The 26,375-nt window shown below is 36.4% G+C and overlaps 2 protein-coding genes across 2 annotated transcripts; both read right to left on the bottom strand.

The window, feature by feature from the left end:
• Positions 1-429: 429 nt before the first annotated feature.
• On the bottom strand, positions 430-2,762 carry LOC114355890 (RWD domain-containing protein 1). Its single transcript, XM_028308925.1, has 5 exons — positions 2,603-2,762; positions 2,324-2,526; positions 2,079-2,222; positions 1,696-1,882; positions 430-1,515 (listed from the first exon to the last, which is right to left on the bottom strand). The coding sequence occupies exons 1-5, from the start codon at positions 2,670-2,672 to the stop codon at positions 1,403-1,405; spliced, it is 717 nt and encodes a 238-aa protein (XP_028164726.1). The 5' UTR covers positions 2,673-2,762; the 3' UTR covers positions 430-1,402.
• Positions 2,763-9,334: 6,572 nt separating this feature from the next.
• LOC114355888 (transmembrane protein 151B) lies at positions 9,335-15,312 on the bottom strand. Its single transcript, XM_028308923.1, has 7 exons — positions 15,308-15,312; positions 13,697-13,900; positions 11,780-11,864; positions 11,099-11,264; positions 10,719-10,842; positions 10,516-10,636; positions 9,335-10,444 (listed from the first exon to the last, which is right to left on the bottom strand). The coding sequence occupies exons 1-7, from the start codon at positions 15,310-15,312 to the stop codon at positions 9,554-9,556; spliced, it is 1,596 nt and encodes a 531-aa protein (XP_028164724.1). The 3' UTR covers positions 9,335-9,553.
• Between the last annotated feature and the right edge of the window lie 11,063 nt (positions 15,313-26,375).

Genomic DNA, 26,375 nt, shown 5'->3' with positions numbered 1-26,375 from the left:
GCCATTTAAAATAATTAACTAAAAAATGAAATGTGCTGATTGAAGCACTTATAAATAGGCCCAAATAATAATTGTTGTGAGTGTTAATATTTATCGAAATTTTTGACGTATTATAAACTTAATATTTACCTAAAATATTGGATTTGTGTCATAATATTTTATAAATACAGGGTGATTGGTTGACTTCTAATTGAAATGACACCCTGTAATCCATCCTTAAATTGTTTTGTTTTTCAGCTAATGTTCTATTATTATAATTTAAAGGCTGATTTCTATTATGCACAGATTAAAATACTTAAAACATGATTTACTTAAAATATTACATATCTGTGGTTAATTATAGATATTAATTATTCACTCATTGATTTAAGACTGCACATTGTAAATATACTTTGTAATATTACTCATTATATAAATTCATTGTATTGATGTTTAGTTTAGTCACCCTAGTAACCCTAAGTGCATTTGAAGTAAGGTCATTGGTATAAGGTGCTTAACTATGAAATTATAGCTTTGTGTGAAGAATCAATATTACACATAAATAAATAAAAAAATCTGAGAACAAGAATTAAATTACAGCAACTTTAAATATTGATACTGTACAATCTTATCATTAAATGACAAGAACTGTTTTTGATTATTTAATTTACAACAAAATGTGATCTTTTTAATCGGCTTTTAACATAGCCAGTTGATTAATATTACTCTTATGCCAAAATATCGATAATTTCATAGGTAAGCACCTACAATATTATTAAATTATGTTTTGTTTGCTCAAGTTGTTTTGTTGATGTTGACATGTTTTACTCACTCCTATTGATTTTGCTGATGAAGTATGGTGTTTGGTGTTTTATGCAGAAATATGTAAGTTTGTTGTTGAGTTGTTGTACACATCACTAGCAAAATGTCAACCTGCCATTTAGTTACTTAAGCAGTTAATGTTTTTTTAAGCAATCCAGTTAGCTTTTTCTTATTTCACTTGTTTGTTGTATATACCTATTATAGTGACAAAGTGTAAATAAAAACTATTCTACAGTATGTTCTGTTTTATTGTAAACAATAATATTAGAGTATTTAGTTAACCAGTAACATTATGCATACAATCTACAGTAGTAACAATGGAAATCTCAGGGCCAATATGTACAGTTGTTTGTGTGTAACTGATGCTAATGATGGATAAAAATTTAAATAAATAATATTTTATTGCTCCAGTGATCCTAATCACTAGGTATGTAAAAACTCGGTTTGAGGCACAAATAGACTTTGCAATTAATACAAATAATTGCTATTCATGTGATTCATAGCTTTTAAAATGCACACAGAGATGCAATAAGCCACTTATATTTATACTGTCTTTGCAGAATTGTCACTGCTGTCCATTGACGCAGTGAGTAGCTTTGTGCTAATCACTCTCACTGCCACTTTGTCCAGGAACATAATCTTCATCGTCTTCATCGGAGATATCCAAATCATCTAGATCTTGGAATAGAGACTCGTCCACTTTGACTGCATCACCTGTAAGATATGAGTGTAAGCTGAAGTGTATATTGAGGAAAATGGTAAGAGTGAAAAAAATATCATGAAGAAATGCCATTGAGGAACAGTACTAGGAAGAACTCAATAGAAGAACATCAATAGTAATTATGTTAAGTAGTAGTTTTTATTACATTATCAATAGTAATAAGATTTTCTTACCATCATCCAGGAATTTCAAGTCAGATTCGTTAAGTGTAGTATCTCTCAAGAACAACTCTTTGCCAGTTAACTTATCCTTTCCCTTAGCTTCCCTTTCTCTCCTTGCAGGTATTCCCATATCAATTTCAAACTGCTTTCTCCATGCTAGAAACGATTCAACAGTTACTCTGGTACCTTCAAAACGTTTCTGCAATCAAAATAATGAGTTTTAATAAGACAGTTATTGAGGAAACAGTATAGGTAATTGTCAGCTGAAGATCATACGTTTTTGAACACAATAAGTAAACTGCAGTATTTATTGTACTTAGCATTAGAAATTAGGTAAATTTTTAATTCAGATTTTACCGCTTTATTCTCATAGACAAATAAAGACTAATACAAACCAATTCAGCTTCTTCATCAGCTTTTAGTTTTGCTAGAATTCTTTCTTCCCTTTCTTTTTTTATATAATCCCATTTCTCATTGAGCCACTCTTGGCCGGCTGATACTAATGTGAATATCATCACCATGCCAAGATTTTCTGTACCCTGTAATAAAATAAATTTTAGTGTGAATGAAAATAAAGATAAAGAAAATGAAATCTTTATAGATTCAGCAACAACTTAATCCGAAGAGTTTTTAGTTTTACCTGTTGTGTTAAATGTTCAAGTAGTTCATTTTTGTGTACAGAATCGTCGAAATTATCTTCATTGTCTAGTTCAATGATTGGTAACTCCTCGGGATACTTCGCCGTGTATGTAAATATCAGATTGCACGCCAGACCCTCTCCATCATCGTATCCTTCAGACTTTATAGGTATGCTGAACTTATGAAAGGGTTTGGTTTCTAAAACTGAAAACACGATGCAAATTGAAGAATGCAATCAACGTGAGAACATAAACTTAGGTCCACCGATTCCAAAACTTACTTTGCATATCACCACAATAAATTGAATCTAGAGCTTCTACTTCACTAGTCTGTTCATATTTGTAATCCATTGTTTTTAAACTACCTCTTTCTACACACGTTCATAAAATTCTCTCCTGATTTCTTGAAATAATTTCGGCGAGTTGGTTGGATTGGTTAGCAATTTTGACATTGACAGTTACGTGACGTGAGCTTTGACATTTTTCAATTCTTTTTGTACACAGATATGGATTAGAGTAGATACAGCAAGTTGCTAGTCAAAGCGTGCCATTCCGATATGTCCAAATGGACATACATGGTCGAGTGATGTTCATGTAATCCGATTACAACAATCGGATACGATGATTTTACGAGGACAGTAGTACGAACACGGTAGAGAGAAGAAATTATTTACGGATTGAGAATTGTAATTAACAGCAACGAGTAACAAATATGTAATTAATTAGAATAAAGTAGCAGAAGAAGAATTATAAAACAAGTTAGATCAGTGATCGCAGTATACACTATTACTACTATGTATACGACGCCCGAGATTTTGTCGTTTAGAAATATCTTCAAAACTAGGTACCTGACTTAGCTTTATGAAAAAAAACGTATTGGCAAAACTACGCATTTTTACAATTATTAAAAATAAAAAGCTTGAGTAAAATAGTCTTTATTTTATGAAAGTAGGTCATTTACTTACTAGGATATTTAAAAGTATGGAATTAAGTATGAATTACTAGTAGTACTATTTAACATAATGGAATAACGGTCATTACTTTCATAATCATTAGGCACAACAAAAATATTATTTGCAAATTAATAATGTAGAATTGTAGAATAACGTCTACCGCTACATAATTATTTTAATCCACAGTCAGACTAGCTATAAATTTAACAAAATATCAGTTTTATCGGAATTAATTAATTATTGAATCGAGTCACACGATATCATTCGATGACTTTGCGAATGCAGTACGATGATACGATTACTTTTACGTTGCGGCAATCACTAAAATTCGCTAAAATGACACTAATGACGTTTAAAAAGTGGCACGCTCGGCTTCATACAAATTTTGACACATGCTGCATCTATCCTTATCTGTGTTTTTGTACGATTTTTTTTTTTTTTTTAAATAGGAAATGGCAAAAGCATAATGCTGGCAATGACCTTAAAAATAATTTAGGTTGTAAGGCATGATACGTGGGACACTATTTAAGTTGTGAGCCTAACTATGAAAACAAAGTAGTTTATTATTAAAATGGTATTGATTGCCTTTATTGGTATTGTCTTTCATGATTTATGTACTTTTTAATGTGTCCGAAACACTTTTCATAGCATTTTTTCCACTCAGCTTGAGGCACCTCCAAAGCATGGTTTTTGACCGCATCGACAGTTGCTTCTGGCTACATAAATCGCTGTTCACGCATTTAATTTTAATATATGGGTACCAAAAGAAGTGCTTAGATTCCAAGCAAGAATTTTGTAGCGTTGGACCTGTTTATTTCATATTTTGAGTGTTCAAATTAGTCAGTTGTTTGACGAGACGTGTAAAAGCTCACATTTTCGTCACGAATGGCGATTCGACTATGCTGGTCAGTTTCCCTTATTAAACTGAAGACTTTTGGAAAAAAAGTGGCTGTTTACTATTAAGAATTAACCTTTCTAAATTTCTCTAGTAACGTTTCTGTCATATAATCGGATATTTCGGAAAAATAGGCGACCGTAACATTCAAAGTGTTCCGAGCGCATGGGACTTTTGTTGGAAATGGTTCATCTTAAAACACCTCCATAGTCGATAGCTGTTTATTTTCAGGATCATTATGTGCCTTAATAAAACACAGCGTTCTGTTGAGAGAGCTGTCTATGATCTTTGCCTGATTTTAGTCTATGGTATAAGAAAACTTACCAATTGTCTCTGCTTTATCATCTAGTTTACCTTCTTCATACACCAGCTGGCACCACTTTCTATGGAAATTGGTGATCTGTCAACTTGACATTTCATAGCGTTTGTGATTTTTGCCGCCTACACAGCAAAAATGTTTTCTCTCTTATNGTCCTGGTAACGTCACTTAAGCATTTTTCTTATACTGCGTGCGGTCGTTGCGCGTGCGCACAAAGGAATGAGACCGCTCGGACACCGAGCCCACAGCGTGGTAGGGGTGGGGTTGCCCGCTCTTTTGTTTTTTAATACTACTACGCTGAATATTGTGTGCGGATTGGGTTGTCGTACAGGGGTACTACATGGTAAAATAAATCTCGGAGGCGAAAGCAGGATAATGTTGAACAGTTCTTCTATAAATTGTCTTTTTACTTTACGCTACGAGAAAGGAGTAGGTACTTCACAGTTTTGTTTGAAGAGTTTTAATTCTCAGAAAAAAAAAATAATACGAATAAAGCTTTATTGTGATGATTTCAAATATTAAGTTTCTTAGAAAATGGATCAAAATATGCACGTCTTTTAGAATATTGATGAAATATTACTTTTATGAAACAAGATCACGTCCGAATAAACTATTCTGCTGAATCCAATTGACTTTTAGTGAGGAGGTAAATGAAACTCCGAAATTCTTCGTAACACGTAGTTTATTGAAAATAATAAACTTTTCTCGCTCGTATTTTACAATTCAATATATTTAATTTTTAGCGTAACTACATACTTAATAGTCGTATGTTAACAATAGGTAATTGTTTATGTGCAACATGAAAAGCGGCTCCTTATTATATAATATCTACATTACACTTCATAGTCCATTTGGTATAATATTCCGAAGTCTGTCTTTCATTGCTAAAAAGACAAAAATACTTTTTACACTGTCTGTTTGTTTGTCAAATACACATTTTAAAGTAACACCATGTATATTAAAGGGCACTATTGTTAAAACATAGACAGTTATTTTAAATTTTGTGATGACATTCATTTTTGAAAGAATATGCACATAATATTTTTCATTTTCTGTTCCAAATGCAAAAAATCTCTACATTGACTTTTTTAATACGTAGTTTTTAATGTTCCCTCAATAAATCAAAATAACTTAATTCTATGTTGCCCTTTCTTCATCATATCGCGCTATAAAACATGCACTTTGTGCAATAAGCTAAATACAAATGCCAATTCCTTTACATTAATCCCTTACTTACTTTAACCATAAATATTTATTGGCACTTTAAAGTTACCTAAGTTTCACAATTATACATCTACCTTTTTATTTACAAGCAATGAAAGTTAATTCAGTTAATGTTAAGAGGTTATGCCTATTTATAAAATTAGGACGTTTTGAAACAGTCTAGTAAGTAGAGCAGTATTTTTTACAAATCAATTTTCTACTAAATCTACTAAAAAATCGGTTCTGGTACACTTGCACGAAAGAAAGTAGCTCGAAAGACACTAAATTGCGCGAAGACATAAGCACCAAAAAGCCGATTTGCGTGCACGGAAACTTTTTCGCCTGTTCGCGCTAATGTCTTTATTTATTTATTTATTTAAGGATAGTACACAGCACAATATCAATCTGTATCTAATAACAATGTTTTTTAGTAGATTTTGTACAATTTAAAATTTTATTTTGTAGATTTTAAAAGCGCTCGTGTCCTTCGCGCAAATACCTTTCGTGCAAGTGTCCTGATAAAAAATAATCGATTTACAAACTTGGCTGATACTCTACCACACTTTTCCGGGAGTTAAAAAGTAATCCATTTTCATTTCACTACGTTTAGAGTGAATTACAAAACACATTAGTGTAATAAATTACCAAAGTTAAAAATGGATTCGTTGTGGATCGGTTTAAACAAAACAAAAAACAAAAAGGATAAAGTACCTATTTAGGTTAGGTTGAAAACGCCAGAAATAGGATTATCATTTGACTAGACTTATAGGTTAAAGTGATAGTAACTGCTCTAAATAGTCTTTGGAAATAATACATCATCTGAAACCAAATAACTAAAAAAGCTCACATTACAGTGCACGGTAGTTCTTTACGAAAATATTTTGTAAGTCTTGTTATTTGTTCACTTGAATTATTACCAAGTTCACTAAATCTCTTAATCAAGTAAATTAATTTTATAAAAAAAAACTGCCATAAAAAAGGGTTATGATATTTTCACAACTTGGTTTTTAAGCGTAGTTCACAACTGTAGTTTTACAATGTTTAATTTAATTGAAAATTAAATTACATAATAATCGCGTAAGTATCATACAAAGACTGTACGTATTTCAGATTTAAGGGTGAAAATTCATAATGAATATTGTTCGCGAAGATTTCTGAAAAGACGAAACGTATAAGAGGGCATCAAAATTTGTTTACTAAAATATTCCTCAAGGATTCCTTAATTAATTCCGCAGACGGGATTAATTGAATATCTTGCGAACCTCTTATATTTATTATATCGTAGTATCACTTTTCGGTACATTACCTTGGTTTCTGCTTTTATTTATATTTTAAGACGATCTACCTACTTAAAATACGAGTAGCTAAAATTGTGCTTTTTGTATAGATTTTGCTTCTCATAGCTATTATGGGCTTTTGAAAATGTATAATATGTAGAGTCGACCTCACATTATGTTTCTACAATTTATTTTTAGTTAATTTCACACCAATACATTGAAATAATTTAAGACGTAAGTAACAGAAACGTGTAGATATAAATTTTTGAATCGTTCGAATTTTAATTTCGCATAACGACTCTATGACAATCATATAAAGATTTGTACACTTAAGATATAAATGTGTCTTGTTTTAATATAAGTATGTTTTGGTATAATTGGAATGACATTGTCATAAGTGTGTTATAATTAAGTACGCGGAATGAAAAGGTTCGTCACCTTAGTGTCGGTTTTCCCTTGCACTAGGTACTGTAAGAGTCAAACCTGCCAACATAACAGTACAAGAAACAGTGCTGCTAACATTTAAATAAATATGACGTTTGCTAACGAATAAGGTTTTGCTTGTTTATTTTTCTATCCCATCAGTGCAATGCAATGATGACATTGACCAATTGACAACAGATTTTTTTTTATTTAAAAGTAATAATAATGGCAGGTTGAACCAACAAGAAGGTTTTAGTTTATCAATTATAATAATCTTCTTGACAAGATAAATCGTCAAACAACTTTGATCTGAATAATTTTGAACTTTACTGACGAACAGTTAAAGATTATTTTCTCTAACTCGAGATTATTCTGTAACATATTTTCAAAAAGGTAATATGTGCTCGCGATTCGTTGAAGGAATCAGTTTGAAAACTGACGAACCTTTTCATTCCGTGACTGTACATATATATGTTTCTGGCCACATAATTAGTTTATAATTGTGTTTTAATATTCTGACCACATAATTAGTGCCATGAGAAGCAAATCTCTCCGTACGCCTACAGCTAAACATAACACAAGGCACTGCCTTATACACGTACTCGGACAATCAACAACTAATCAGTGGCATTATTGTATTAATTGTGGTAGGAACTGCTTTATGGCTATTATCCGGGATTATCGTGACTAAGTAGGTAGGTATTAATTATGTTCAAACAGTTCAGAGATAAAGGTGTGGATACTTGCAATTTATTTTTATTTTTTGAGCATGTTAGAGTCAGCTTCAAATAATTCATGGCACTCAAAGAGGACAAAAACTTGATAACACAACCTTGACATGTTGCGAACTTTTTGCATTTTAACTACCTACTGTGGGACCCACAGTGTGGGTGTCACAAACTACTTGACGCTGACTGTCTGTATATTGAAATCTAAGTCTAGGCGCAGACCATCGACTTTTCGTCGGCCGATAGTTTAGTCGGGCATTTGATCATATGGGCATGTATGGAAGTGCGCACATTATACCGATTTGATTCGGCCGATTCTTCATACAAATTAAAATCGGGCCCAACTATCGGCCATCTAAAAATCAGTGGTCTGCGCCTAGTCTTATAATTGAAAATAATTCGTTCAAAACAGTCTTTGAAAAATAAATGCTTTAAAAACGGTTCATCCTATAAACTCATTTTACTCGTATATTATTGTTATAAAAATGCACTATTTAGTTGTTGATTATGTACTACTTCTTACGCTAAGTTAATAGAAAAGCGGTAACCATTAATTGGCCAATGTTATTCGTAATTACTTATCCTAAGTAATATTAACATATTTTGTAACAAAATATTAATTTATTTACTGTTTTAAGCAAGGGTAGAAAGTTATCATAGACGTAAACATAGGAATTTTCCCTTATTTACTTAAATAACAGGAAGAAACGCGAATGTTTCAAAGTAATTATGAAATTAACAATAATTCAATCAAAGTCGTAAAATTCTTCTGAAATTCAGCTGAGTAAGGTATAATTGAGGAGTAATTTCATATTTTATACAAATAACGCTGTGTTTAATTAAAACATATTTGGGACATTAATAACTTGTGTAAACGCATTAATTTTCCCAAACGAGCTGTGTTAATTTTACGTACACAGATTTGCAATTAATTATCACGTGCAGTTTGTTTTAACTGTGTAAAATTAAATTATTTACTGAATCAATAGTATCAGTTACAGATTCAAAATGAAAAAAAGAATCCAATATCGTTCATCATAATTGAGAATCCCTATCTAATTCTATACTATTTTTCCACACTCTATCAGGTAAAGCAAACTTGTTATTATACAAAATTATGCTGTAAAATAATGTAAAATAATAGGAAATATTATAATTCTGAAATTGTCACAAAAATATACAGGGTGAAAGCTGAATAGGATAACTGTTCCTCAGTCCAATCGCCTTACGAGTACCTATCAATACTACCTGGTAACTAGTAATTGCGCAAGCTCATCCATCAATATTGGACAATCCGAAGCGTTGTAAATATACCATTAAAAACAGTATCTCACTGTACGACTTTCATTTTGTATAATGATCACGTTTCTTCTATACGAGGACTAAATTACACATTTTATTGCACCATAAAAAGTTAATTGCACTATAGAGGCGCTATAGCGGCGTCTCCTGTCCATCTTCGGTGTATGGTAGCCTCACTACTTTGGTTCCCGATAAGACTCCCACGCCTTCTAGACAAGACCTCCTGTTAGCGAGCACGTCCCTCAAAAAAGCCCTTCTAGGCCCCGCAAAATCAGTGCCAGTTATGGACCTAGTCAGCTTTCTCAATGCTGGAAGCCTAAGAGCTTCTTCATACGAAGGCGGCTCATCTGTCGGGGTCGTCAATGCTCGACCCCCAAACGGATCTCTAGAACAGGTAGGAGATAAATCTCTTGAAAAATATATTGTGGTCTCACCATTCGTGGCCTGAGCCTCAGGCATAGGCTCGTAATTGACCTGGTTTGTTGATCTGAAGTCTTCCAATATTTGCCTCGCACTCCGAGTGGTCGTCAGAACTCCAGCCCAGGAGCGTCTGTTCTGCTGCTTTGCTTCGTTAGACCTTGCAGAACCAACGATATTGTTGCTTGAATGAGTGCCAGCTATGGTCACTCTTGGCCTTCTGGGTGGTTCATCGAAGGAGGCGGCCTTTATGGTGGGCCTATGCGTTCTTGGTGGTGGTTCCATTTCGATGCGAACGTTAGCGTTTTCGGTTGGTTCCTCTCGGAGGGCCGCGTCGATGCGCATGGCCTCTGAGTAGGAGGGGACTAAGGCACAGTTGCCCCGGATGGCTGCGAACAGCTCGAGGCTGTCGACTGTGGACGCGTGGGAGAGGGGCAGGGTCCTCGGAGGTCTGGGCGCAGAGCACAGCACAGCGCTCTGCTCGTCAGCGAGTGCCCACGCGTAGTTAGTGGCGGTCACTGGTGGCAATGTATCTGACAGGTGCGTATCCAGATCCAATTGCCGGCTTGGATCTAACTCGTAATTTGTACCAAATATTTTTGTAATCTGAAACAAATCCGTTATTGTAACATCGAATAAAAAACCCAACATTGCTCAGCCTATTAGCTAATACTGACCGTATAATGTACATAAGCTGTATTACACTCTATGAGAATTCGAAGAGGCCAAGACAGAAGTAGACACGATAGTGTCCAAAAGAGTAATTGTGAAGAATACCATGGACACCGGCCAGCTTCCCTGGAAATAAATTCTCATTTAGTCTTCGTGTGGACACATGCATATAAAGTTATTGTACACACCTTGTGGTTAAGATTCGTACCTGTAAGCTACCATGTATTCCTTGAAAGAACTAACTCCTATGAGGTCCAACCCCTCCCGCATCTCCATAAAATCGTCAAAACGTTCGTGCTCCGCAAAAAATCTTGATCTTTGATCTTCAAATTCTGTGAATGAATAAAAGTTTAATTTGAAATAGCCTTAGTATGGTATGAATAATTCAGAGGTTGCCGGTGTTTTATTGAATTACTGGAGGTTTGAAAAATAGCTACCCTAATAAGTAGATGGAAATAAGTTTATGTTAAAAAGCTCTAGTAACTTTCTTGCTCAAGATCTTAACTGTCAGCAATCTAAAAATATTATGACCACTTTTTTTTTTAAAACGAAAGAAAAAAAAACCTCGTCGCCATTGGTATTCCTTACCGCTAGCAGCCTCGATGTTGGCAAAGGCGAAACCCTTGCTGAAGCGGACCTTAGTGATGGGCGTCTTGCAGTCCAGCACGAGGTTTCTAGAAGCATCCCGTTGGCCGCAGCATGCGTGCGCGAAAGACGTGCTTGCGCTGTGCGTGTTCACTCTTTCGTAGTACACCTGGAGGTATAATTTATGTGAGCTCTAGATCAGCATTGGAGCTGGTGAAAAGATGTGGAAGTATTATCATCATCACTTAGCCACAGGACGTCCTGTTGCCTACTGCTGAACATAGGCCTCCCGCAATGATTTCCAGATTGAGCGGTTGGTAGCAGTCTGCATCCAGCGCCTTCCTGCTACTTTTATGAGGTAGAGGTATTCGTCTGTCCATCTCACGCTGCTATTGCTGGTGCGTGGAAATATAGATAAGCAAATTGTTCTTGTGTCTAAAGTAATGATGATAGAAATATATTCTCTGCTTAACGGCAAGCGGTAACATGGATTTGGGACGACTTTTATTAGCTATGGTCTGAACCATTTATTCTTATTTCATTTTATAATACTTACACAGATTAATGGGCATGAGTTGGCATGAATACCCCATGGTACATTGTCACCATATAAAGTAGGTAAGCCAGGCGTTGAATTTTGGATATTAGTACCTATGCTTGTTGATACTTCTTCTATGTTTTTACCTGTGTAGTCGTGTACGCATCGCCATTCCTGTACCTTGTGACTTGTCTCTTGCGCCGCACGTAGTGGTAGCATATTGCCTTCCACCTGAAACGATACTATATTTAATAGAGATAAAGCTTCAGTCTTTACTCAGTGTACCGGCGACTAATCCAATTTGCTGCCTAAATGTTTTCATTTTTTGCTACCTATTTTTACTGGAATTAGAAAAATACTTTATCAGTACCTAGACAATCGTAAACCTAATCTTAACATAACAACTCTAATAATTTGATAGTTCAAAGTTCGTGGGCTCGCATCGCTTCGTAGGTAGGCGCTAAATCCGAATAAAATAAACCTCCAATTTCACTCACATGAACGTGACCTATACAAAGTTATTTTTGGTAGTGACATAAGAGAAACGTCGACAACGAATTTCTATTTTCAGCAGTTATTTAGGCTGATTTATACAAGTATATAATTATTACCCCGTGGTGTTAATATTTTGTTCAGTTATTTGCTAAAGGCGTGGGAGTAAAGCCCCGTTGTTTAAGGACACGGCATTGATTTTCAGTTACGAGAATGTACAATTGGAAGCTGATCAACCTACATCAAAGTGACAATTTCCTTGATCTATTTTTAACCTTAATATAAAGGTACAAAGTACAGAATTAAATAAGGAAATTCGTAATTTTGTGGCAGATGGAACTTCTGGCGACAGTGCTTGCGTAACATTATTCGCAGTAACTTCACCTCTTCCGTGTTTATCCACGGTTCTAGGAAATCAATGGGGTGTTTAATTAAATTTAGCTCGGACCACTTTAATATTTAAATTTAAAATAGTCTTCCCCGAAAATGTGGCCTTAATACATATTCAACAAACTCACAATCCTTCAACGTCAGAGAATGGGTCTAATTGTAATTAGAAAATATACGAGTCTTCTGTAGCTTCATATGCAGTAAGAGAATAACAAACACATACAGGTGAGGTAGGTACCATTAAGTAATTGGGCATGAAATAGGGTAGTGGACACCATACTTTTTGAGATCTGTCAAAACGCACCTCTCAATTTTGAAACTGATTACGAATTCAGTTGAATGACAATTTAAAAAAATCCAATTTTATGCAAACTAACTAGTGTTTTAAAGGGAGTTGTCTTGAAATTGGTAATATTATATTAATTTAATCACTTCACAGTATAAAAACAGTATATTAACAGATATTGATGTGAACTACGTTCCACTTGATCGACTCACCATACCCTTGGCGTAGCCGTCCGCATAGCATGGACTCTTGCGCTGACAGCCGCCACGTCTGCTCGCCTAGCCAGTTGGATCCTGGCCGTGCTGTGGTAGCACTCCACCAGATACACCAGGTACAGCAGCAGCATGAAGGCGATGGGGATGTACGCGTAGCCCACATCGCAATGGGACTCAATGTAACAACAGTATATGACCAGCATATTGGCGTCAACTACAATCATGATTCACTCACCAGACCCGAGGCGTAGCAGTGCGCATAGCATGGACAGCCGCCACATCTGCTCGCCTTGCCAGCTGGATCTTGGCCGTGCTGTGGTAGCACTCCACCAGGTAGACCAGGTCCAGCAGCAGCACGAAGGCGATGGGGATGTACGAATAGCCCACATCGCAAGGGGACTCAATGTAACAACAGTATATTCGTGTCAACTACCATCATGCTCAACTCACCAGACCCTTGGAGTAGCAGTGCGCATAGCATGGACTCTAGCGCTGACAGCCGCCACGTCTGCTCGCCTAGCCAGCTGGATCCTGGCCGTGCTGTGGTAGCACTCCACCAGGTAGACCAGGTACAGCAGCAGTACGAAGGCGATACGAATGTATGCGTAGCCCACATCGTAAGGAGACTCAATGTACGAGCAACAACAGTGTATTGTCAACTACAATCATGATTGACTCACCAGACCCGAGGCGTAGCAGTTCGCATGGCATGGACCCTTGCGCTCACAGCCGCCACGTCTGCTCGCCTAGCCAGCTGGATCCTGGCCGTGCTGTGGTAGCACTCCACCAGGTACACCAGGTACAGCAGCAGCACGAAGGCGATGGGAATGTACGCGTAGCCCACATCGCAAGGGGACTCCCGGACCGTCCTCTTGATCGGGTTCCTGAGGTGCATAAAACTGTTTTAGAGGTTAGTGGTTAGGTTGAAGCTTGCCAGAACTTTAGAAAGAAAGAATGAAAGAAAGAAAGAAAAATAGTTTATTTGGTTCAAACTTTAGAAGGTTTCGTGCAAATATCTGGACAGTTAAAGAAACTTTAGTTTGGGAACCTGGATTGCAATTAAAATTATAACTATATTTACGTTAATAGAGTTCATGGCAAGCCATCATTTCGAAAAATATTTCGTAAACCATTTCACTGTAAAGTATTTTGGAATCATTTTTATTCACAAAGTCAGCAGGATAATCGCCTCGGCTATAAAAAGTACCGAATCAATATCTGAAAGTAATTATTGGGTCTCTCTAATTATGATTCCAAGATAAAGCTACGGATATCGGATTTTTCGGGCAAAATTTATAACCTAGTCGTCTAAATCTAGATATTTTTTCGTGTCTCGTTAAACAACAAAATAACACTTTTAAGGTACTCGTTGTATTTGAACCACAATAAAACAATAAAGTGGATAACAAAAGGTGAAATACATTCTCGTTGATAATGGTGGAAATATGAGAACACTGTTCACTGCGAACAAAGTTGTGTTTCAAACGGCTCGTATTTTATCACTGAAGAGGAAATAAAATTATGCAGTGTTTCACATCTGACGGCTTATTTCACTCCCGTTTAAATAAAACAGGCAACTTTGTATTCAAAAAAACTTTAATGCATAGTAAGTGTTTTTTTCCTCCATACTTCTGCGCGCGCGGCAGTAAAGTTGCCTCTTTATTGGCATTATGTAAACATTGTTTTTGTGCTCGAATAGTGTCTCGTAAGTTAAAATAAAAAGTTTTGTTTTCTTGTATTTTTTATTTTTTCAACTCTCGTAACTTTGTACACTATTACCAAACACATTTACCTATAAAAGCTACTGTACAAATGCAAACAAATGATCCTAGGTATCTTTATGAAAAGTAAATGTTTGCTGAGTTATGGTTTGAAAGTTTTTGTAATATTATTAAGAAAATTGGTCAGTGAAAACATGCCGGTTTGTTCACGTAAGCTTTTAGCACCAAGGGCTTTATGCCCAGCCTAGCTAAAGGGACTAATCACTAAGANTTCCGGACGCGCTGAGTGCACATATCAATTTGTTTTTGCCAGTTCAGATGTTGGTCCAGATAAATTCCTAGGTACTTGGCATAGGGGACTCTCTGTAGAGGTTGACAACTACATTTCTTCAAGGGGTTGGGATTAGGATCATCGCAAGTGTGTGCCGTAAGCTGACAATTGCTGCCTGGTTGAGTAGATGAAGTAATTGAAAACGTTATGTAGTTAGTTTTATTTGTGTTCAGTGTAAGGAGATTATTGTCTAGCCATTTGGTTACAGTGTTAAGGCCACTAGAAGCGGTTTCAAATACCTCATTCCAACTCTTTCCATAAAACAATAGAGCTGTGTCATCAGCGTACGACACAATTTTACCGTTGAGTAGAGCAGTATTAGTAAAATCGTTGATGTATATTAGGAACAGTGTGGGTCCAAGTACACTGCCCTGTGGGACACCATAACTACATTAAACAGCATACACTTACATTACATAAAACAAAGAAAAGGGTAGATGGTATGAAATAATTAGATAAAATCAAAGAGGGGCGCTTTCTTTGCTTATATTCTTTTTAATCAAATGAAAAGGGTGAATTTAAGAATTAAAATCCAAGAATCATGTAACCACTAACTTGTTGGTCTATACAAGTATGTATTACGTATTCTTTGAAATTTTATTTCAACAAAGCAAGAAATAAAGGACTGCTGTAACAAAAAGTCCAATACTAAGTAATCATAATTCATTTAATAATTTGTGTTTGGCAAAAATAATTTTATTTACTTCTCACGACGTATCAAACAGCGAAAAGGTATAAAAATCATTAGAAAAGCATTCGCATAAAAGATTCGATTTATAAAAAACACTTCTTCAAAAGAGGGTGGGCCTCTGTCCAGCAAAGCGGCTTCCGAGGCGTTGAGCCTTTGAGCGACATCAAACGACGCGAGATTACTTACGCATTAAACATACACGCGGAAAACAGCTAAGTGGGAGCTGGTGTTGATGAGAGTTCCTTACACAGAAGTTCTTGAAGCTTTCGTTAGAAAATCAGTTCGTTCGTTCGTTTCAGCCAAATGACGTCCACTGCTGGACAAAGGCCTCCTCCAAGGTTTTCCACAATGAACAAAGTATCCCTCTTGTAGAGTAGAAAATCAGTAATCAGTATCCCTCTTGATTATACTCGGAGCAATAATGCTGGAATAATGTTGTTAATTTTCTAATGTGATCAATGTGTAGCAAACTTTACTTACGCATTAAACATACACGCGGAAAACTGCTAAGTGGGAGCTGGTGTTGATGGGAGTTCCTTACACAGTTCTTGAAGCTTTCGTTAGAAAATCAGTATCCCTCTTGATTATACTCGGAGCAATAATGCTGGAATAATGTTGTTAATTTTCTAATGTGATCAATGTGTAGCAAACTTTACTTGCGCATTAAACATACACGCGGAAAACAGCTAAGTGGGAGCTGGACAGCTAAGTGGGAACTGGTGCTGATGGGAGTTCCTTACACAGAAGTTCTTGAAGCTTTCGGTAGAAAATCAGTATCCCTCTTGATTATACTCGGAGCAATAATCTATATATATAAAAATGAAACCCGTTTTCCGTTGTCACGACATAACATGAAAACGGCTTGACCGATTTGGCTGATTTTTTTTTGTAGTTTTCTAATACTCTGTACAAGGTTTTTACGGAAAAAAATATAAAGAAAATCTCTACGCTAAGGCGGTACGAAGTTCGCCGGGTCAGCTAGTGCTGGAATAATTTTGTTAATTTTCTAATGTGATCAATGGGTAGCAAACTTTACTTACGCATTAAACAAACACGCGGAAAACAGCTAAGTGCGAGCTGGTGCTGATGGGAGTTCCTTACACAGAAGTTCTTGAAGCTTTCTTTAGATAATCAGTATCCCTCTTGATTATACTCGGAGCAATAATGCTGGAATAATGTTGTTAATTTTCTAATGTGATCAATGTGTAGCAAACTTTACTTGCGCATTAAACATAGGTAAGTTAAACACACGCGGAAAACAGCTAAGTGAAAGCTGGTGTTGATGGAAGTTCCTTATAAAAAAGTTCTTCAAGCATGCATCATCAGTGTCCTACTTATTGCCTGAATATTCAGGAAAAGCCGACATTTTGGCGTCAAGTTTATTTATTACGAGATCCGTGAAATTATTGCTTTCAGAAAGGTGTAAGAAACGAAAACTGTTTTGTCTACTAATTCTTACGTCTTGTTATCAATTTTTTTGTAAATATGATTAACCACTCTTTCTTACTGCTCTGTTTTAGACAAATAAATTAATTACCGGGCCAACGAGATGTAGGCATTCCTATGGCTAAGAGATTCAATTAATTTAGAATATTAGTTATTCTTAGAACCATTTATTACTAACGTAATTGAAAATCTTAAATAATTTGCTATCCCAGCGTTTTTATTCGAAACAACAGTATCCTAAAGCGGAAGCGGCATTTTGTTAATGTTATTTCGTCCATAAATATTTTATCACAGTAATGGGAAAATGTTAATGACGTCACAATTGTCGGCGTCCGGTCTCTGTAAATTCGAAACTAAAGAAAATACGGGTGTTGTTGCCTCAACACACGCGTATTATGACAAGAATGGAGGCTCCAATTCGATGNCAGGCTACAAAAGACTATTGAACTATATGTAAACTCTAGCATAATAAGTTCTTATAATGTTCTTATTTTGATGAATAAATTATTATTATTATTATTATAAATTATTATTATAGAGCGAAGTAACAAATATAAAAACGCCGAGACGAAGGGATTTCGAGATGATTATGACTTTTAGTGGAATGTTTATTTACACAGCACACTATACTTTAAAATGAGAAATTGAACCCAATTTGCTTGTGAATTGTACCACTATTTCCCACTTCTGCGAATCGCAAGTCTCAGCGCATATTCGCCAGAAATCCAACGCTTCGCAAACGAACTTTAAAGTATTAAAAGAATCTCAGATTTTCCTCAGAGAGCTCTTAGTGGTTAATTGAATCAGCTGGGAGCTGATAAATGTGCTGTAAAATAGTTTATTTTAGAGTCTGATTTTGTATGACAAGGATGGAGATGGACAGTTGGTGAGGTACTGAGGTGAGAGAATCTTAGGGCTTGTTCCCACCATAATTTAGTCCAAAAAAATAGCCAAGTAGGTACGTGTCGCGCCACGCGCAGTGTAGGGTTCCGTAGTTGTCCGTCGTTAACACAATATATTTCAGAAGCAAGCAATTCCTTCATCTAAAGTAACTTTTTAATATTTTATTCTATGGAATTTTTATTAGTTAAGAAAATTTTATAATACCTGAGTTAAATGACTATTACTCTTAAACTAAGGCTGAGTTGCACCACCTTATTTTAACCGTAACAATGACAATAACCGGTGCTTTTTGTATGGAGTTCGACAGATTTTTGACGTTTGTCAAAGTTAAAATAAGATGGTGCAACTCAGCCTAACTGATCGATCTTAACCGTTATAGTTTTCCTTGAAAGTTCATGAAAAGCAGTATTATTATGATTTTTTCCAGATTTTTCAAGCCAACAGTTTAGTTTTTGGAGGGGGTTATTTTACCGTTTTGTCGGCGTTATTAATATACATACCTCCACAAAATTACAGCTCTCTAGTGCCAATTTTTGCGGAATATACGAGTAACATTACTTTATCCGTAACTTATAGTACGGACGTGTTAAAGCTGTTAGCTAGAAATAAAAGTCGTTTATGACTTTTCTTCTTATTGTATGAGCAATATGGTACCAGCTGAGACACCGAAATGTGCCGCCATTTGTCTGATACGAAGACCGATGGATGACCTAACTAAGTGCTAATTCAATGATTTTTATCTGAAGAATAAACTTGTCATTTTGACACAGTCAATGTATCAAACTAGTTCTCTAGATTAAAGTTATAAGACAATTGAAAAATTAGCCCTTAGGGATGATTCAAACGTCAGATATCGTTTAACTTAAGAATAAACTTGTCATTTTGACATATTTTCCATACTGAAACTGTCAATGTGCCAAAAGTTATCCGACAGTTAAAATCAGCCATAAAGAAAATTATTACTTATCTATATTTTTTGTATAGTCAGTCAGATAAATTTCTACCTGCAACGTCATAACCAAGTTAGGAATTATACAGCGATTTTTCAATTTGTGTGACCCACATGGGAACTGTACCGAGGATCGGGAGAACTAGGTCACGGTGGCGTCAATCATGTGAATTAAACTGGTATCTAGTTAACTTAATAGGAAAACAAAAACCAACTTATTTGAAAGTGAATCCAAAAAGATTTCTTTTTCATTGACCGACTTAATAAAGAGGCGGAGATTCTATGTTCCTCTGGTATGTTTTTTGTCTATGTATGTTCACCGATTACTTCGTTAATTTTGCACCGATTTTATTTTTTTACGCAATATGTTCATTCTACATATTTACTTAGTATAAGGAAAACTTAATGCCACAAGGTATTACCTGCCAGTTAACTTTTGGAAGCAGAAAATTTTTGCATCAGTAGGCACTGTTAAAAACTGTTAAGTACATATTTCAACCAAATGACGTCCACTGCTGGACAAAGGCCTTCCCACAAGGATTTCCATAACGAAAGAAGTACACATAGCATAAATTATTGACTTGGCCATCGCACTAAATAATTTAATTTACACGTGTTTTCATGCGATGGCCAAGTCAATATATTTATGTAAAACGTTAAAGATTTCCTGGCCTGGACTTGGTATTACATGGATCTCACAACTTTTTACCGTAGAACAACNTTAGGGGAGGCTTCCGGCGACTGGGACCGCAATTAACTAGGACCGCGGTCCCAGTCGCCGGATCCATAAAAAAATAATAATTTTCTTCCGGCGACTGGGACCACTCATAGATAACTTAAAAGAAAATATTATTCAATCTAAAATTGGTACAGTACAAAAATCCATGAGTGGTCCCAGTCGCCGGAAGAAAATTATTTAATTTTTACGCATCCGGCGACTGGGACCGCGGTCCCAGTTAATTGCGGTCCCAGTTGACGGAATCCTCCTAGGGTCATTTAGTCTCCACTGCACGAGCACGACCCTCTCCAATTTATTAGAAGCAAATAGAGGATTTGGCTTACACTTCCCACGCTGGCCAGAAAGGTTGGGGACGCCTGAAGTTCGCATATTTGTCCCTTAGACGCCTTTTACAACATCCAGGGGAAAAATCCTATTCAACTCTGCTGGAACCACACGGCATACGAGTCTTTACAGTTTCTGAATTTGAATTTAATGCTTTATCACTAAGGCCCAGAACAGACGGTGAATCGCAACTGCAACGAGTTTTCTTTAGAACTGGTCGCGTCATGTGTGGTCTCTCAACAGACGCTATGGCAGAAAATTAGATGCAACTCAAAAGTAACTAGCAGTTGCAGCTCAGTGACTATACGGTAACCGATCTTTTTGTATGGATTTTGTCAGATTTAAAGTTAAAGATGGTGCCTTATTGTCAAAAATTGTGTCATTGCAGTGTTGAAAAACAAAACAACGGTTGTAAAAACAGTTTTAACGTGTAGTAGGATCCAAAGGACTGTAAATACTTAATTGTGCAATAAAGTTTATAAATAAATAAATAAAAATTGTTGCTACAAGTTTCTCCAGTGGTCATCAATTCATAGATAACATCACATCGAGGTTATTAATGAATCAGAATTGTTTGCACACAGAACAATAAAATAGTGTCATCGCATTAGTAATAGACGCACGAGCGACCACGCTGGTGTGTTTTATCTAGATTTATTTACTCCAGCGGTTCGCAAACTGTCTTATAAATACGACTAGGTACCTATCTAGTTTGCAAGATTTCCAGCCTTCCTAGACAAATTGACGTTCGTCTCGGATTTCGCGATCGCTAGACGGTACAAAATAGTTCTCAAAGAGTCACACGGTGTTACTCATTGGGAAAAAAAATCCTGTCCAATCACACTCCTACTCGTTAAACTGTATTTGCTTACACAACTTTAGATTAGGTTATACTATTTCGATTTTTTAATAGTCACTACATAGTAAACTTCTCTCCCGCGATTACGTATTTTTCAGTCTGTCAGTCAGCCAATTACACAATATTTTCACCAATAAATAGAGTGACTGAGGAAGATTTACTGGGGCAAAGCCGCGGGCAAAAGCTTTAGTTACATAGGTAGGTATAATGAGCATAAGTTTAAGCGATTAAAAAATATTTTCGAATTAAGACTCTCACCCATGTTATTTGTTTACAGGGGGCTGACACATTATGGTCACGGAATCCATTATTGCGGTTAATTTACAATTGTTTCAAATAATAGTCCTTTATTTCATAGTTCAAAAAGGTTGAGCATCTATGCTACGATCAAAACGAGATACGTTATGCGCGGGCGCGGTAAAAACGGTGGCTTCCTGCCTTGTAAAACAAATAAACTGGATCTTTACCAAATGAACTCGAAGAGATACGCGCGTGAGTTTCCAATGAGTTTGATTGTTCGTTCGTTTCAGCCAAATGACGTTCACTGCTGGTCCAAGTCCTCCTATCCAGATACTTCTCGATCCAATGAGTTTACAAGTTGAGTATTCAAACTAAAAAAGTAAATAAATGTAATTTATTGGTTTGGTTTTCAGAGCTGACAAAATACGATTCCAATAAGATTTTGTTTTGTACAGCCATAGAAACATAATGATGTCACATTTTGATACAATAATAATGACTCTACCATTTTTCAGCAATCTATAACCCATGAAACTTAAAAAATCAATGAACTTTATTTAAAATTTTACAGTTAAACTGAAAACTAATTGTGTTTTCAGGGCTAGAGAAGTGTTATTTTAGAGAAGTTGTATCTTTTAATTATTTTGGTAAATGGTGTCAACTACTCAATGCATTTAAATCACATTAACTTGGTTTAGAACTATGTGGCGCTGTACAAAGTCCTAAGATGAGTTATGTATGCCATGAGGGCTATCATCATTGTTCACACCAGTCTGTTGGTACCACTGTAGAGTCCTTTCACTTGCACTCACCAGGCGTTATTGTAGACCCTCTTATTAATAGAAAGTTACACCTAGGATGAACCCTGGTTTAAAATGACATTTCCATACTAACAATTTAAGCCAGAGTTCAAATAGGGTGTAACTTTTATTAATAAGAGGGGTAGAGTAAGATCCTGCCACTTACCATTGGTGCCAACTGTTAAGTATAAAAACTATAGCCCTCATTTCCAAGTACAGTGGCGCCCTCCTAACCAATGGTAGTGGCAAAGGTCAGTTATGTAGGTTATTGCTCTCGCATAGTTGAAATAATAAACAAGCGTGAATCATACGTACATGTAGTAACACGTTAACGAAACGTTAATAAAGCTACGGTACTATTACTACGTAATAAATACCGTTAATTCCGTGTACGTTGCACGAAAAACGTTCCGTCTATGTTTCACGAAAAACGGCGAATTGGAATGAAAATGTCACTTTTGTATAAAAATGTGAAAATTCTTGAATTTATGGGGCTAGTTGTGTTTTATTACAACATAATAGAGTTGTATATGGTAGTTCTTTTCAATTATATTTTTTCATTTAGTTCAATTAATAAGTAGGTAAGTATAAGTTTTTTTTGTGTGTTAAGTATCGCCGTGTGGTGACGGCAGAGTAGAATACATTTGTCACCAACCCCTACTCTTCCCGCGGGTGTCGTAAGAGGCGACTTAGGGACTACACAACACACAGAGAATGGGCAGCAGCGCTCTCTGAAAAACATCAATCTTTTAAACTGCGATCTCCAACCCGCCTGCCAAGCGTGGAGATTATGGCAAATCCCTCCACCATAGTGGAGGAGGCTCATAGTCCAGCAGTGGACTGTAAAGGGCTGTTGATGATGAAGTATAAGTTTTTCATAAACAGAGCTGCATACCTACTTGTAATGTCTGTTTTAAATTACCTAACCACAAAGTAACTCATTAACCTACTTTTATATCAGTTAAACATGATAGCAATAAAGCAAATTACCTATGTTCAGTCNAGACAACCGACATCAGTGTCGAAAAACACTCACAGATACATATTATGACGAAGTAGACTGTGTTCGCACACAGTTTCTCGACATAATATGAAGTCAAATCTGGAAAGGCTAGTGGTAGTTTATTAACTTGGCTTCAAGACCGGCAAATTCCTTTATTTATTTTTATTCATTTGCATCTGACACAACTAATAGCATGGTAGGCGAACACCACTCTGTGTTTAGTTACTTGAAACTAAAAGTACCGCACATTGCATGCATCAAGAGTAGCTGCCCTAAGGTTCATCTTGTGGCATCCAAAGCGTGCCTTAAGCTGCCAAGATCTGTAGAAGATTTTCTAAGATTGGAGCTCATTTTAACCGAAGCACTAAGAAGGCAAAACAAATTAAAAGAGTTCCAGGATTTTGTCAACATTCATAAGATATTATAAAGCCCGGCAACAACAAGGTGGCTATCATTAGAAGCATGTGTCAATAGAACCATGGAACAATGTCTGGTGTGGCGGCATCTTACATCACTACTACGGCACACGCACATCACTACCAACCTAACGAGCTGTCAATTCTCTCTATGTCCACGCAGTCCTGTCTTCGATTTTATTAAATTTCATAAAATTTAACGCTCAGTTAAAACAAGGGCTGTAATAAGGTTTCGGTTCTCAGTAATTTGAAGAAATCGAATACTCTGGTAAAGGGCTTTACAGCCTACTGTGATGATTCCTAAATGGAGGTTAAGGAAGAGTCCCGGTGCTGTGAATAAACCTTACTCAATGAAATTCAGGATGAACGGGCAGCACTGAGGAGGATGATGGAGGATAATTCGGAACGAAATCTTAACGACGACTTGGACGCTGGAGCGGGTAGCTCCCACGACTTGAGTAGATCCGGCCATCAGGTCACCCTTTCAGATATTGATCTGGAAGCTGATGCGAGTGCCAGTAGGCTCAAGCTCGTGTTCCTGTACTGGTGACTTAGATCATGACAATGCTTTAAATGACCAGGATAAACAGTGACACTGAAGATGAAAATGAAATGTTTAACGACATAGACATTTTTCCAATCAGATTAGACAATATTGACATTACAACATAGCTTTTTTAGACACAAATATTGATTAAAAACCTAATTAAAGCATCTAGATTTATTATAACTACGTTACATTAATATTTTATTACTAGCATAGTTGACGATTTTCACTACGGAACCCCAAAAAGTAGAGAACCCTTACTTACGGGACCCCCTTTCAATTTTAGATGCCATATTTGGAATCTGTGACCCCGAAAACCCCTATTCACGTTTATAAACTCTCGAAGAAATAAATTGCTAGTCCCTTGGCCAAAATATTGGCAAAACGTCCCATAGTGCAGTGAGAGTAAGTCTTTGGATAATCATGTCTAAACCACGTCATACAGAGTACGCCGCCGCCGCGCCCGGCAACGCCGAGGAGTTTTTGGAATGTTCGGATGCGGCACGACGCGCATCGGTTGATCGAATTGCAGTCCGTTTACCTCCGTTTTGGGCGGAAGATGCCGAAATTTGGTATGTCCAGGTTCAAGTTGGAAATATTCGAGGATCCAAGCAAAATAACTGACATAGTATAAGTCTAAATAATACATTTACAAAAAAATAACTCGAATATTAAGTCTTACGTACTAAATCTGTTTAATGACTTTAATAGACTAGACAGAAGTACACAAATTAATTAAAACAATAGCCAGTAATTATATCGATTTCAATTTAAAGACTACTAATGCCTACAAAATAGAGTATGTCAATCCAAGATTCTATTTGCCACTTGAGAAGATACATTTAGGTGTGGCAGCACAGGCATACTTTAAAAAGTATTTTACACATTTCTAAAATAATTAGTAATGCATACTGCAAAGGAGTACCTATAATCTATTATCTTAGAACATCCATAAACGTGTGGAATAGCAATCAAGAATGAAATTGAAATAAACATTTTGAATCACCGCGTGGTATTTTCGACAGGGGCGTGGTAATTTTATTTGGAACGAAAAGATTTGCAGCTATTGTTTGTTGAACAATGATAGAACCTTTCTTAATCTCTCAGAATGTTATTAACAATAACAAACCTTTGTTAACAAATTCAAAAGTTAGGCACAGGTTTGTTATCGGTCCTTTGTTCTCAAACAAATACTTTACGATAGATCCGTAGGTACAGGACCCACAGAATGAGGTTGGAAACAAGAAAAATACCATGATGATGAGCAGGTAAAAGTGCTTACTTGCCTGGAAGTAGTGTAGTGATGGCAAAATAGTTATTACTAGCTGACCCGGCGAACTTCGTACCGCCTTAGCGTAGAGATTTTCTTAATATTTTTTTCCGTAAGAACCATCCTTGGACTTCCACAAACATTTAAAAAAAAGAATTATCGAAATCGGTTCAGCCGTTCGCACGTGATGCCGTGACAACGCGAAACGGGTTTCATTTTTATATATATAGATTAACTACTTCTGGACAAAATACAAGTGACTCAAATAAGGCGGCCAACCGTCCCGCATTCTGCGGGACCGTCCCGTAATGACAGTTGCAATTCCGCATTGCAATATTTAATAAAATAGTCCCGCAAATCGTCCGAGGCGTCCCGTATGTTCCGCATTCCTCGTTTCCCATCGTTTTGCTCGCATAAAAGTGTTCCACATCAAAATACAAATGACTTTTGCCTAGCCATCGTCCAGTACCTACTTACTTTGTTTGCCAGGAACAAACGCTCCTACGGAACGAGTTTTTTCCTTTTAATGAACAGCTTATGGACATCCGAAAAGTCGTCACTAAAAGTAGAAACATTACGTTCAATGCTAATTATAAAATTCAATATGGGCAGCTGTGAAAACTTTTTGGACATTCTGAACCAAAACCCAGACCTATTAAATAAATGCCACTCATGTGAAAAATATGATTTTAAAAATAAATGTTAACTCGGTAGTAGTATTGTTTGTTTCTAATTTAAGTACACCATTAACAATTCCAACAAATCCTAAGTCTTATTGTGGATAGGGGTGGGTGTCCCGCATTGACTTATTATAAAGTTGGCCGCCTTAAGTAATGCCCATTTTCACCATCAATCCCTAATTTTTAAGTGACACCTATGAAAACAAAATGCCTGTTGAGTGTTACCATAGGTGTCACTTAAAAATAAGGGACTGATGGTGAAAACGGGCATAAGTCTTTGGATAATCATGTCTAAACCAAGTCATAGGACGCTGCCGCGGCGCCCGGCAACGCCGAGAAGTTTTTGGAATGTTCGGATACGGCACGACGCGCATCGGTTGATCGAGTTGCAGTCCGTTTACCTCCGTTTTGGGCGGAAGATGCCGAAATTTGGTATGTCC

This window comes from Ostrinia furnacalis, unplaced genomic scaffold, assembly GCF_004193835.3.
Source record: "Ostrinia furnacalis isolate ACB-3 unplaced genomic scaffold, ASM419383v2 OfSCF2568, whole genome shotgun sequence".
Taxonomy (NCBI): Eukaryota; Metazoa; Arthropoda; class Insecta; order Lepidoptera; family Crambidae; genus Ostrinia; species Ostrinia furnacalis.
The sequence above is the reverse complement of the archived record's forward strand: the minus strand, read 5'-3'. Positions and strand labels throughout refer to the sequence as shown.

Excerpts from the sequence above, each read along its gene's own strand:
- LOC114355888 (XM_028308923.1), bottom strand. Across the intron at positions 11,265-11,779 it reads ATGCGTACACGACTACACAG|GTGTACTACGAAAGAGTGAA; the intron begins GTAAAAACATAG and ends TTATACCTCCAG. Across the intron at positions 10,445-10,515 it reads CAGCTTATGTACATTATACG|ATTACAAAAATATTTGGTAC; the intron begins GTCAGTATTAGC and ends GATTTGTTTCAG.
- LOC114355890 (XM_028308925.1), bottom strand. The coding sequence starts at position 2,672 with ATGGATTACAAATATGAACAGACTAGTGAAGTAGAAGCTCTAGATTCA. Across the intron at positions 2,527-2,602 it reads TTATTGTGGTGATATGCAAA|TTTTAGAAACCAAACCCTTT; the intron begins GTAAGTTTTGGA and ends TCGTGTTTTCAG. Across the intron at positions 1,883-2,078 it reads CTGATGAAGAAGCTGAATTG|AAACGTTTTGAAGGTACCAG; the intron begins GTTTGTATTAGT and ends TTTTGATTGCAG.